This window comes from Octodon degus, unplaced genomic scaffold (assembly GCF_000260255.1).
Source record: "Octodon degus isolate 3935 unplaced genomic scaffold, OctDeg1.0 scaffold00011, whole genome shotgun sequence".
In the NCBI taxonomy this organism is placed as follows: Eukaryota; Metazoa; Chordata; class Mammalia; order Rodentia; family Octodontidae; genus Octodon; species Octodon degus.
In genome coordinates, this window is record NW_004524587.1 from 6362197 (window position 1) to 6374749 (window position 12553).

The 12553-nt window shown below is 44.3% G+C and overlaps 1 protein-coding gene across 1 annotated transcript in view; it reads right to left on the reverse strand.

The window, feature by feature from the left end:
• Positions 1-10376: 10376 nt before the first annotated feature.
• Terf2ip (TERF2 interacting protein) overlaps positions 10377-12553 on the reverse strand; it is a 6432-nt gene continuing 4255 nt past the window's right edge. Inside the window, exon 3 of the mRNA XM_004625773.2 lies at positions 10377-11409. Coding sequence (XP_004625830.1) covers positions 11020-11409 — 390 coding nt within the window. The 3' untranslated portion in view covers positions 10377-11019. The remainder of the gene's footprint in view (positions 11410-12553) is intronic.

A 12553-nucleotide genomic window follows, 5' to 3' on the forward strand; every position in this document is an offset into this window, starting at 1 on the left:
TGCCTGGGAAACCTTCACCCAGTTGATCCTGGCCTCCAGCCGGAGCTGCTGATCCACCTTCTTCATGGCAGCGACGCTGGAAGAGCCAGACCTAGTACACCCGAGGGCTGGATCAACTCGAGGGCCAGGGGCAGCGCAGTGAGGGTCGCCAGGGGCAGAGGCAAGGCGCGCCCCATCTAGTTTTATGTGAGTACTCTCAGATACCTGAAGAGCAAAATTGCCTAATGGTGCATTTCTAAGAAAATATCTCCATTATTTTTTTTTACATTTTATAATATCTTCCAACATTTATTATGGACAAATGATACACAGGCAATATAAATTTCTGCTAAGGAGAAGGGAGAGAAAACAAAGGATGGGGTCAACTTCATACAAATACTTAAATTCAGTCTTTAATTCTCCAACTCTTATCAATTTCAGGAATCTCTCCATTATTAAATGACACATGACTTTTATAGAAACAGCTAATATAGTAATACGTAGCACACTATTATAGTCACAGTTGTAAAATTACTCCTAATTTTATTTTTTGTTTTAATTACTCCCAATTTGTGTGTGTGTGTGTGTGTGTGTGTGTGTGTGTGTGTTAGTACAGGCTCTACAGGGTCTCACTACACAGATCAGACTCACAGTGATCCTCCTGTTTTCAGCCTCCCCAGCACTGGGATTATAGGCGAGTGCCACCACGCCCAGTCTATTTACTCCCAATTTTAAAGGTAAATTTTTTAATCGAGATAGTCACTAATTGGGCCACAGACACACTTAAGCCACAGTCTCTCAGGCCTTCTGTTGTAGATTAGAACTGCCATAGACAACACATAAATGAATGGATGCAGCAGGTGTCTCAGCAGAGCTATATTTACAAAACCAGGCAGCTAACTGGGTGTGGCCCACAGGCACGCAGTTTGGCGATGCCTGCTTCCCTTTGTGATGGCATTTACTGTGAGTTGCTATGAAGCTAGACCTTAATTTTAGTTGTTAAAGTATTTTTTTAACTTTTATTTATTTATTTGATGCAGAGTCTCACTGTGCAGTTCAGACTCGTAGTGATTCTCCTGTGGCATGCAGTACCAGGGAATGAACTTGGATCCTTGCGCATGCCAGGCAGGTGCTTAGACCACTGAGCTATCGCCCCAGCCCATGTTAACACTATTTTAAAGTCTTTCTTTGGTTCAATTAGTATCCATATTTTCCAATGCTCTTCTCCACTTATACTTGTTTCCCAGGTGAAGAGGATGGTCATAAGAACATGAGTAGAATAAAGACAATCCAAGACCCCAACATAAGTTTACTAAGCAAGAATTGCAAAAATTCCCTGGACAATTTATACAGAATCTTCACCCTTATTTTACCAGAGATGAACTGGCTGTGCCTGTAATTGATGTAAGCTCAAGACCTCCCTGCATGATTCCTAGAAAATTAAAGAATGTGGGGCTGGGGAGATGGCTCAGTAGAATAAACACTTCCCTGGCAAGTGCAAGGGCCTGAGTTCAATCCCCAGTTCCACAGGAAAAAAAGAAAAGAAAAGAAAAGAAAAGAAAAGAAAGACAGACAGACAATTAAAGGACAGTTAGCACAGATGGAATCAGGAGCCAGGGAGTGGGTGGAAGACAAAGAATTCATAAGTAAGGAGCAATCAAATGAAAAAAAAAAGGAGAGATGAATCAAAATATATGCATACACACAATATTACAAATACAAGCCGAGCCTTTCCTCAGCTGCAGCACGGTGCCAGGTTCTTCCAAGAGAGCTAAGGTAGCACTGGGGTGAGGCCCTCCCCATCCTACAAATAGCACCGCACCCGGCAGCCCACACTCTGCAGCTGGCACCTGGTAGCCCCCACATGGCTTCATCTCCCAGCTCACCTGCATTTACTCTGCCCCTATCCTGCATGAGGACGAGCTGACCATCACAGAGAAGATCAATGCCCTCATTAAAGTGGCTGGTGTCAATGTCGAACCTTTGTGTCCTGGCATGTCTGCAAAGGCCCTGGCCAGTATCAATATTGAGGTCCTCATCTGCAATATGGGGGCTGGTGACCCTGTTCTGCAGCTGCTGCTGCACCTGCAGGAGGCCCTCCCCCTCCACCATTGCTGCCCCAGCTGAGGAGAAGCTAGAAGCAAAGAAAGAAGAATCTGAGGAATCTTTTGATGACATGGGCTTCAGTCTTTTTGAGTAAACCTCATTTTATAACATGTTCAATGAAAACTGAACCTCTGAAAAATAAAAAAAAATTTAAAAACTGAACCTCTGCGAAAAAAAAAAAAAAAGAAAGAAAGAAAGAAAGAAAATTACAGGCCAAGTGTGGTGATGCACACCTGGAATCCCAGCACTTGGAAGGCTGAAAACAGGAAGATCACTATGAGTCCAATCCGTGTAGTAAGACCCTGTAGACTTTACTAAACATTAAAAAAAAAAAATGTATGGAGTATCAGAAAGCACATTATTTATTCACTCTAGTGGGGCAAGGTTTGGTGAAGAATGCAGGCACAGGTGGGACAGCTTGGAGTCTTCTCTGTGCTTATAGAATAAGTGTGTTACTGAATAATGGAGAGAAGACTAAATGGGTCACATGGAATTTGGGGGGAGAATCTGAGTGGCCATGGCTTACATGGAAGCTCATGGCTCACTGTCTCCGGTGAAGAGGGTCATGGTTCTAGAGATCTTCCACATATGACCTCTATAATCACACATGCAGCCCTGGAAAGATTACCTTTAATTTGTACACACTTTACTCAGAAGGCAAGTCAGGGACTCTGCTGGGAACAGCCTTAAATAGAGAATCCTTCATTTAGGAAATGTATTGGGGAATACAGCCATGTAAGTAGATTTCTTCAAACAATATTATCTTTTCCCTTTAGAGCTGGTTCCAGAGTAAAAAACCCAGATTTCCACCAGAAGAGAAAATAAGAACATTTACTATGCAGCAAATGTCCTCAGTCCCAGCTCACCCCCTTTAAGCCACCAGGATGCTAGCCTGCAGCTCCCAGGTGGGCCACTGAACATCAGTTTCTCTGGTGCCCAGCAATCTCTGCCAGGCACAGCTCGAGGCTCCTGTCTGCAGAAACAGCAGATTTCCTGTCCACAGGTGATCTCTAAAAGCTCTGTGGCCACACGCACTGAACAGCAAGCAGGCTGTGCTTTGGAGTGTGAAGACAAAGCAAGAAGTCCATCTTCTTTTGCTAGGCTCAACCCCGTGATGATCCTTTATTCTCTAAACACTTTCACACAGCATTTTTGCAGCAGCAGTCCTGCAGCCAAGGAGAGGCAGCACATAAGCCCCTGCCTCTCCCATCTTGCTTGCAGAGAGTACAAACAGATCGAGAGGGGAGAGCAGAGGAAGATCACGGTCAGCACTCAGGATTGCAAGGGCAGCGACAGAATCAGCAAAGTCACCTGGAGCAGCGGGGACAATCTCGGAACTGTCCAGAGGAGAAATCACTCCCAAAGCAGCTGCCAGAGAGCCAGAGTCCTAGGAGCTTAGGGTAGCAGTCACCCTCTCCTCAGTGCAGCTGCACACTTTCCTCAAACCCTAAAGCGCCTGCTCTCTCAGCTGCCACGAGCGCTGCCTCAGCTCAAAGGTAACAAGGGCACCCGCTGAACAATAGAACAACAGAGTCACAGAGTCGTCAGCAACTTCTTTCAGAAGTGCGCGCTCTGCTCATCAATATGTCCCACAGCGGCAAAATATCTGACAGAAAGCACCACAGTATCGAAAAGCTCACAGCTACTGCTTTTAAATTTTAGGGAGGAAAAAATAGATCATGACATGCTCTGTTCTTTTTTCTTTTTTTTTTTCTTTTTTTTTTTTTCCATAATGGAGAGTAAACCCAGAGTCTTTACATTGAGCTACATCCCAGACTTTTTTTTTTTTTTTACATTTTTTGTTACATTGCCCAGGCTAGGTTCAAACTTATGACCCTTTTGTCTCAGTCTTCCAGAGGGCTGGGATTATAAGCAAGCATCACCATGCCTGGCAGATAGGTTTTGAAAGTAAATAAAGATTTTTGACATCCATGTTAATGAATAAAATTGGCCTAATTTATTCCTTTACTAAATGTTTGAAATTTGGTAGACATGATGGTGTACACCAGTAATCCCAGCACTTGGTATGCTAAGGCAGGAGGATTGCCATGAGTTTGAGACCAGCCTGGGTTACATAATGGGTTCAAGACCAGCCTGGACTATACAGTGAGAATCTATCTAAAAACAAACAAAAATGGCTGAGGAGACAGCTCAGCAGTCTAAGCACCTGCCCAGCAAGTGCAAGGACCTGGATTCAATCTCCAGTACCACATGCCTCACTGGCCCAGAACCCAGGCACACCTTGCCACCCAACAAAGCCAGACATAGTGGCACACGCCTATAATCCCAGTGCTGGGGAGGCTGAGACATGAGGATCCCTACAGCCAAGCTGCATAGTGAGACCCTGTGTCAAATACATAAAAGATTTTTTTTTTAATTTGAAAATTAAACTTCTGGGTCTGACACTGTATCTTATGGGAAAATTATTGACTAATGCCAAACCTTAAATATTGTTACAGTTCAGAGCTACAGTGTCCCAACAGTCTCACGTGTTCAGAGGTGTGGTTTTCACAAGGTGAAGTGTTAACTTCATCAATGGTGAGTCCACACTGGAGGGTTCAGTGAAGCAGAGTGGCCAGTCAGAGGCGGCGGCCCCTCGCCCAGGCCTGTGGCTGTACCTCTCTCCCTCTGGTCTCTTCCTTGTCCTCTGCCTCCAGCCACCATGCAGCATGCAAGCCTTCCTATGCAGTGCTGTTCTATAGCTGAAACCTCTAGGCCAGCACGAGCCCAGATAACCCCTCCTCCTCTAAGTCATATACATCAGGCATTGGTCCCATTGATGGAAAGCCAATTCATACAAATATCTATGAAACAATCATTTCTCTTTAGATCAGTTTTGAGAAGTTGAATTTTTTAAAGAATATATCAATTTCATCTAGATTTTCAAATGTTTTGTTATAATATAGTTTCTAAATGCCTTTCTTGGGCTGGCCAAATAGCTCAGCAGATTAAGGTGCCTGCAAGCAGGTTCAGGGGCCAGGGGTCTGCAAGCAGGCACAGGGGCCAGGGGTTCGATCCCTGGACCTGCTGTGCCGACCGTGCCCCCAGGGCTTGTGGAGCCAGCAATTAAAACTGGGTGTGGCAGCACATGCCTGTCATCCAAGCACTTGGGAGGATGTAAACAGGCGGATCACTACGAGTCCGATCTAGTAGTAAGACCCTGAACACCCTGTAGACCCTTCCCTCTGAATAAAATAAAATAAAATAAAATAAAATAAAATAAAATAAAATAAAGCTTTTCTCCTCCTACAGCATATATAGCCACGTATTATTTTCCATCTTTACATTTGTGCTTTCAATTCTTTGAGATGGGATTGTGTCATATGGCCCTGGATGGCCTTGAACTCTCCTACCTCAGCCTCTCAAGTGCCATACCTGGTTTTTTATATATGTATGGGGTTTTTTGTTGTTCTTGTTTGTTTGTTCTTTGGGGTTTTTTTGTTGGTGGTGGTGGTTTTGGTTTTTTGTTGTTGTTGGGGTTTTTTGTTTGTTTGTTTGTTTGTTTGTTGAGGGGGGGTTTGTGTGCGTGCTGAGAATCAAACTCAGAACCATGAGCTTGCCAGGCAGGTGCTATGCCACTGAGCTATATTCCCAGCCTTCTATTTGTGCTTTTTATAAGTTTTCTTTCTTTTTTAAAGCCTATTTGTAGATCTCTGCCTGTCTAAAACATGTTTCCTAGACACTAATGTGTACCTTTATAGAAGTAAGCATCCAAATACATTTCTGACTATGCACAACCTGCAGACTTAGTCCAAGTGTAGCTGTGAAGCCTCGACCAAACTGAACAAGAAGATGCAGAGCCAGGGAAGTCAGACGTGGTGGTACACGCCTGTAATCCCAGCACTCAGGAAGCTGGGGCAGGATGATCACTACCAGTTCAGGCCAGCCTGGGCTACATAATGACTTTAAAGTTAGCCTGAACTGCATGGTGAGATCCTGTCTCAAAAAACGAAACAAAACAAAAACCAGACATACAGCCAAGGCAAAGGCAAGCCCAGGGAACACTCGGGCTTTCCCTACCAGAGGTACTACTCAGCCCCAGCCTCTCCCTTTTGCCCCCCTGGTTGGGCTATGCTGGCCAACCAAGGGTGCCTTGGGATGGTGCCTACCTTCCTAAGCCCAGCTCTGTGCACTAGTGTGGGATAGGTCATAGGCCCACTCTGGCTGGCCTCTGTTGAGCCCACTAGGAGACAGTCACTGGGGTCCCTAGTTTGGGGGCTCAGTGCCCTCAGCAGGGAGATGGAGAGGTTGCCATAGTCATCCCCCTGAGACACACGGCCCCTCTCCTAGGAGATTCTCATCTATGCTCACACCTGGAAAAGCCAAAGGCAGGTAGGAGCTAGCTCAGCAACATCACAGAGTCTGGGGAGCAGAGACCAGATGGGCTGGAGACAGACAAAGGAGCTGAGTGCAGGCCTGGGCCATACACCTGGTACTGCCAGGTGTATTTGGGCACAGAGTGCTAAGTTGCTATTCAATATCAGAAAGAGTTTGCTCTTTGCCCACAAGACCCTGTTCAACCGCACCACTGAGTCAGGAACCGAATGAGCTTGTGGATGACATTTTGCTACTGGGCTGTGCCTCTGCCCCAGGTGGGCCACCTATAGCTTGTCTTGTATTCACATTCCATAACCAGAAGCTTGGAGTTCATTAATACCCCTTCCCTTCACCAGGAGTGTAGTGACATTGTGACACTGTCCTGGCACATCTGTCTTTACTCTTCAGAGTGAACACTCTGGACACTTTCCTCTTGATCTCCAGGAGTTGCTCCTGACCACACAGGAAACACAGGTGCTCGTCCTGGCTGTTGTACTTGGGGTGTCATTGATCAGACTTCCCTGTTCACTTTCCAGATACCACGCAGGCTGAGCAGTCCCACAAAGCTGGCCCTGTTGTTCTGACAGTGCTGTGGCTGTGTCTCCTTGGTGAACTGGCCCAGCCGAAATGCAAAGTTACTCCTGCTCATGCCCCAGCAGACGAACATGCCAGCATGCACTCTGGGTCATGGGGGAGTGCACATCTTAGTCGGGATGGGACCCAGAACATGTCAAGGTGCCCCCTCACCAAAGCCGATGAGCAGACCCATCTTGAGCGAGGCCCAGAGAGGTGGAGAAACAGCCACAAAGTGGGGTGGAAGGCCAGGTTTGTGCTGCTGCAGCAGCCACGCGCACATACCTAGCTCCATTCCATGCTTCTTCTTGATTTGATAGACATTAACCTTTTCAGAGAAACACTACCTGTGGGAAAGTCTTGTATAGCATAGTGGTCTTAGGCGCCAAGGGACATGGTGACAGAGACCAGCAAATACACGCCCCTCCACTAAGTGGCACCTGTGTGCTCCCGGTCACTGCACAAAGGGTTCCCAGGGCACTGAGACTTCCCCTGAGAAGTGGAGGCTTAGTAAAGTACAGGCTGAGATGGCAGGCCAGCTCTGTCCAGCTCACCTGCACAGATCTCATACCCACCAGAAGGCCCAGGGCACCTAACACACTGCTTACTGCTGTGTCCTCAGACCTCAAGTGCCTAGGGAGGGCAAACTGAAAGTGTCAAATATGAGGCCTCCAATCTGACACACTGGTTGTAGCCCTGGTCATGTGGATTTTGGAGCACCATCACTGGTCAAAGCAGGCAGAAGTGAGGTTTGATCTTTGAAGCTTAAATTACCAATTAGCCCCCGAAGCAGTGTTGTGTGACCTTCTTCCTACCTCAATTTATATGTTGGAATCCTAATGCCTAGTTCCTCCATATATGACTATATTTGAAGAAAATATCTGTAAAAAGGCACCTAAAGTAAAAGGAGGCCATTTGCACGGGCCCTGTATCTGTCTGATGTCCTTAGCAGAAGAGGAAATTGGCACATACTGATAGACAGAAGTAGCAGGTAGCCATCTCCTAGCCAAGAGGCCTCAGAAGAAACCACGCCCACCTACACTTTGTTCCTGGACTTCTGGCCTCTGGGAAGTAAATTCCTAAGTTTTAAGTTATCCCATGTGTAGTATTTTGCTATGGCACTCCAGGCAAACCAAGCTAAGAGGAGCTAGGGAAACTGGAATTGGATAGCCCAAGAAAAAGATTTATTTCTGCTAGAATGGGTCCTTCCCTGGAGAAAGGTAGGACACAAACAGAAAACCAGCACCACACTCATGAAGCCTACAAAAGAAAAACCTGAAGATGTGGCAGTCTGCAATTCAAGGGAGAAATAATTATACTTCAGGACTTGCAGATGCGGTTGTAGCTCAGTGTCACGAGCCATTAAGATGTGCCCCATTTTCCTTGCTTCTATTTGTGTCCCCCAAGACTTCTGATGTGTGTGCATGGACATACATACCTGTGTGTGCATACATAACTAGTACTTGGAATTAAACCCAGGGTCTTCACAGTAAGTTACAGTCCCCAGACTTTTTTTTCTTGAGACAGTCTCATGAAGTTGTTAAGTTGCCCAGACTGGGCCCACACTTGCAATTTTCCAGCCTCAGTCACCCACATGCTGGGACTATAGGACCACCCCACCCCACTACATACATTTTATTTATATTTTTCTGACCTATGCCTCCCACCAAAAGAGATGAAATGATGAAAGAAATTACACCAATACAGCCTACAAGTTTGTCTTGGTGTGTTTTGTCCAAATATGCCTTTTGAGAGTCTGGGTATAATAAATTACATCATTTTGCATATTTTACAATATTGGAATTTCTAGCCCTGTAAAGCCAGTAGGCTGTGATAATTTTACTAAACTATAGACATTCTAGATGACACCTTTTTATCTAAAGCAGTTAATTTTTAACCACCCTAGAATCTATCCAAATGAAGAACAATTTAAACAAATGCCTAAGCCAACTAGAGTGTCTCATGCCTGTAAGTCTCAGCTACTTGACAGGCTGAAGCAGGAAGACAACTTGAGCCCATGAATTCAAAACCACTTTGGGAGGGCTGGCGAGATAGCTCAGCAGACTAAGCGCCTGCTTACCCAAGCACAGGGACTGGGACTTGATCCCTGGCACCACATACTGCACTGCCAGGCGCACTGAACCAGAGGTGGGGTCCAGGTGTAGAGGCACGCACCTGTAATCCCAGTGCTGGGGAGGCTGAAAACAGGAGGATCACTATGAGTTACAGCTGCATAGTGAGACCCTGCACGCGTGCGCACACGCATGCACGCACGCACGCGCACACACACACACACACACACACACAGTTTGGGCACTATATTAAAACCGTCTCAATAATTTTAAAAGTTAAACACGTATGATGTACTCCCAGTCTGCATCTAAAAGTTACTATTATAGTTAGCTACTGTTCTATCGCTGCCAAGTATGCTGTACTCAAGTACCAGGTGAAGGGCTTTCACTTGACTCCAGGTCCACCAGAATCTCTGCACCCAATGATTCCAAAATGTACCTGACAGGAAGTGATACAAGGCAAGAAATTCTATGTAGAGTACATTCATAAGCACATCACCATTGTGAGCACCTATCCCAGATTCTGTGGGAAACCCCTAAGCCCTAAGATGTCATGGAAAGCACTGTCCCTCTCAAGACAGTATCAAATATCCAGTTGTGATGTCTCCAGTCAGCAAGGAAGCTGGGTGTGAGTCCTCTAATCACCACTGGCCACGAGCTGAAGGCTGCTCCCAGGAGTGTTCATGCAACAGTGCTTTAAGCAAAAAGAAAGCCTCAAGCAGGTATTGACAAGAATGCAGTTGGTAGTCCCTGCTGGGACATGCAGTGTCCCAAGGAATAGGCTGGGGCTCTGCTACCTACTACACATCTGCTAGTCCCTGACGGGCTTCTCTCCCTTTAGGCTCCTAGTAGCTCCTCTGATTTTGCACTTGTCATAATTCCGATGCAGATCTTCTCTTTGCTCCATTCAGAAAAGCATCTTCCTAATGGTCTATTTCTTTTAAAGTGGAACTTTTTTGGTTCTAACCATTAACAGCCAAAAAGGTTAGTTCTTCTATGATTTTGTAAAAGTTTTGTGTATACAAAGAAAGAAAACACTTTTTGATGAGATTCAAAGTTCTTTTTATTTTCAATGAGAACAACACAACAAAGAACCAATCCATGAATTTTTTTAAGTCTACATAAGCTTTAGCACAAAGCTACGCTCAATAAATTTTTAAAAACCATATTACTGCTGGGGATATAGCTCAGCAGCACAAGCACCTGCCTGGCAAGTGCAAGATCCTGAGTTTGATTCCTAACACCAAAACAAAAACAACACACACACACACACACACACACACACACACACACACAACTATTAATACAGATAGTTCTTAAGACTCTAGGGTTTTGTCTATGTTTGAAACAAAACTGAGTGCTAGGTAAAGAAACATATACTAGAGACTTGACTGAGAAGTGCTCCAAGAAAACAACAGCTAAAGATCAGGGGCCCCAAATACTAAGTTAGCAAAGCAAATATGGGATTTTCAAAACGCTCTAGAAGTTTAGAGCTCACTGGGGAATGGAATGTTTGGGACAGTCCATGTAATCATAAGTTTCTGTATTTCCAAGTTCTTGGATTTGATTCTACTATAATCTGACAAATTTCAAGCAAAGGACTGAAAGCTCTTTACTCAAGCTGTGTGAAAAGACCTATGGTCCTGATTTTTCTCTTTTGACTGTCACTAACCTCCTGTCACTAATACAGTTGGTCTTCCATTCCAGCAAAGGGTTATCACCTACTAGATCAACTTTTCTGGTTCAGATTTTCTTTTCATAAACATACTGATACCTGCCAGGGACAACTCTAAATATACCCAATTTCTGTGACTTTTTCCCTCCTACATACTCTGCTTGGCTGCAAAATCTGACACTCATAGAACGATAGCAGCACTGGCCAGAAGTGTCAGTTTCAATGTAAGAACTTCCCAAAGTTCAGTGGTCACAACTGTTCAACTGCCGTATTTTTCTTTTCTCATTATATTGTTAATTATTTCTTTCGGAATTCAATCCTCCGAGCTACATTCTGAGCACCAAATTTTTTGACTAATGCATCTCTGGTAGCTTCATCATCTTTTTGCAAATCTAAGTCATCTTGCCGGGACCAAATGGGGTATCCATCTGCTCTCCGACCAGACTCTAGAAAGGAGGAAGTGGCCTCCAGCTCACCACTATTTTTTAGGAAGGCCTGTGTAACTGTTGATAGATCCAAGTTAAACTTTTCCATTAACTGCCGGATAATCTTAATGGCAGCTCCCACCTCTGGTGAAGAAACTTTTTCTTCTTCCTCTTCATCCGGCTGTGTTTCCAAGTCTTCTGGTGTGGGGGGATCATCATCACACATAGTTATATGGATTTCAAAATCAGAGCTCTCATTCACCTATGAAAAATTATAAGGAAGACCAGTTCCTAATTACCGAATCTTTTTTTTTGGGTTACAAACGCATGCATCTTTATTATGTCAAGAGGCACAGATTTAAAATCACTAATAAGAATGTTTTTGTAGCGCAACTTTTCTAAGACCATTATTTTTTTTAAATTCTTTTTTCTTCATGTTCTATAGGGATTTTTTTTTTTTTTTCCCAGAACCAGAGATTTTACTCAGGCCCTTGCACTTGCCAGGGAAGCGCTTATTCCACTGAGCCATCTCCCCAGCCCAAGACCATTATTATAAACACATAAAAATAGCGTATGGTGTACCCAGATTTCATTTTGTCAGCAAGTAGTTTTTTTTTTGTTTTGTTTTTTTTTTAGCAGAATATATTTATTGAGAGAAAGAAAGCTCCTGTCCTGAGAGAGAGGGACACAAGGGGGGGCCTGAGCAGGTATTTCCCCACCCCCAGCAAGTAGTTTAAATATGAATCACCAGGGGGCCGGGGAGATGCTTCAGTGGAATAAGCGCGAGGGCCTGAGTTCAACCCCCAGTTCCGCCAAAAATAATAAATAAATAAGAATCACCTATAATACCAATTACCAAATCTTGAACTCATAATATCTGGTCTCTCCCAACAACCATCCTCTTGCTCTTTGTACTCCGATCACACTGGACTCTCTTCATTTCTGCTAACATGCTATGTTACTTTCTTTTTGTATAGGGAACTGAACTCAGAACCTTGCACTTGCCAGGCAGGCACCTGTACCATTCAGCTATGTTCCCAGCCACTATGTTACTTCTTACATTTACTCATGTTGGATATAGATATATGTGCATACGTATATGGGATGGCAGGGGGAAGTGTGTGCAAGTATGCATGTGTGCATGCATATGTATATAAAATTGACTACAGTATTTCAACAGTACACAAATATGTGTGTATGTATATTTGCGGGAGGGTAGGGGGATGCGTGTGCCTGTACACGTGTGCACATGCATGCATACATAAAATTGAATACAGTATTTCAACAGATTAGAAGCTAAAATAAATATGAAAAACATACATACATGCATATATGTAGATACACAAACATTTATATATACATGTGTTCATTAGGTTATTTGTTAGGTAATAGACCTCACTCCTAGA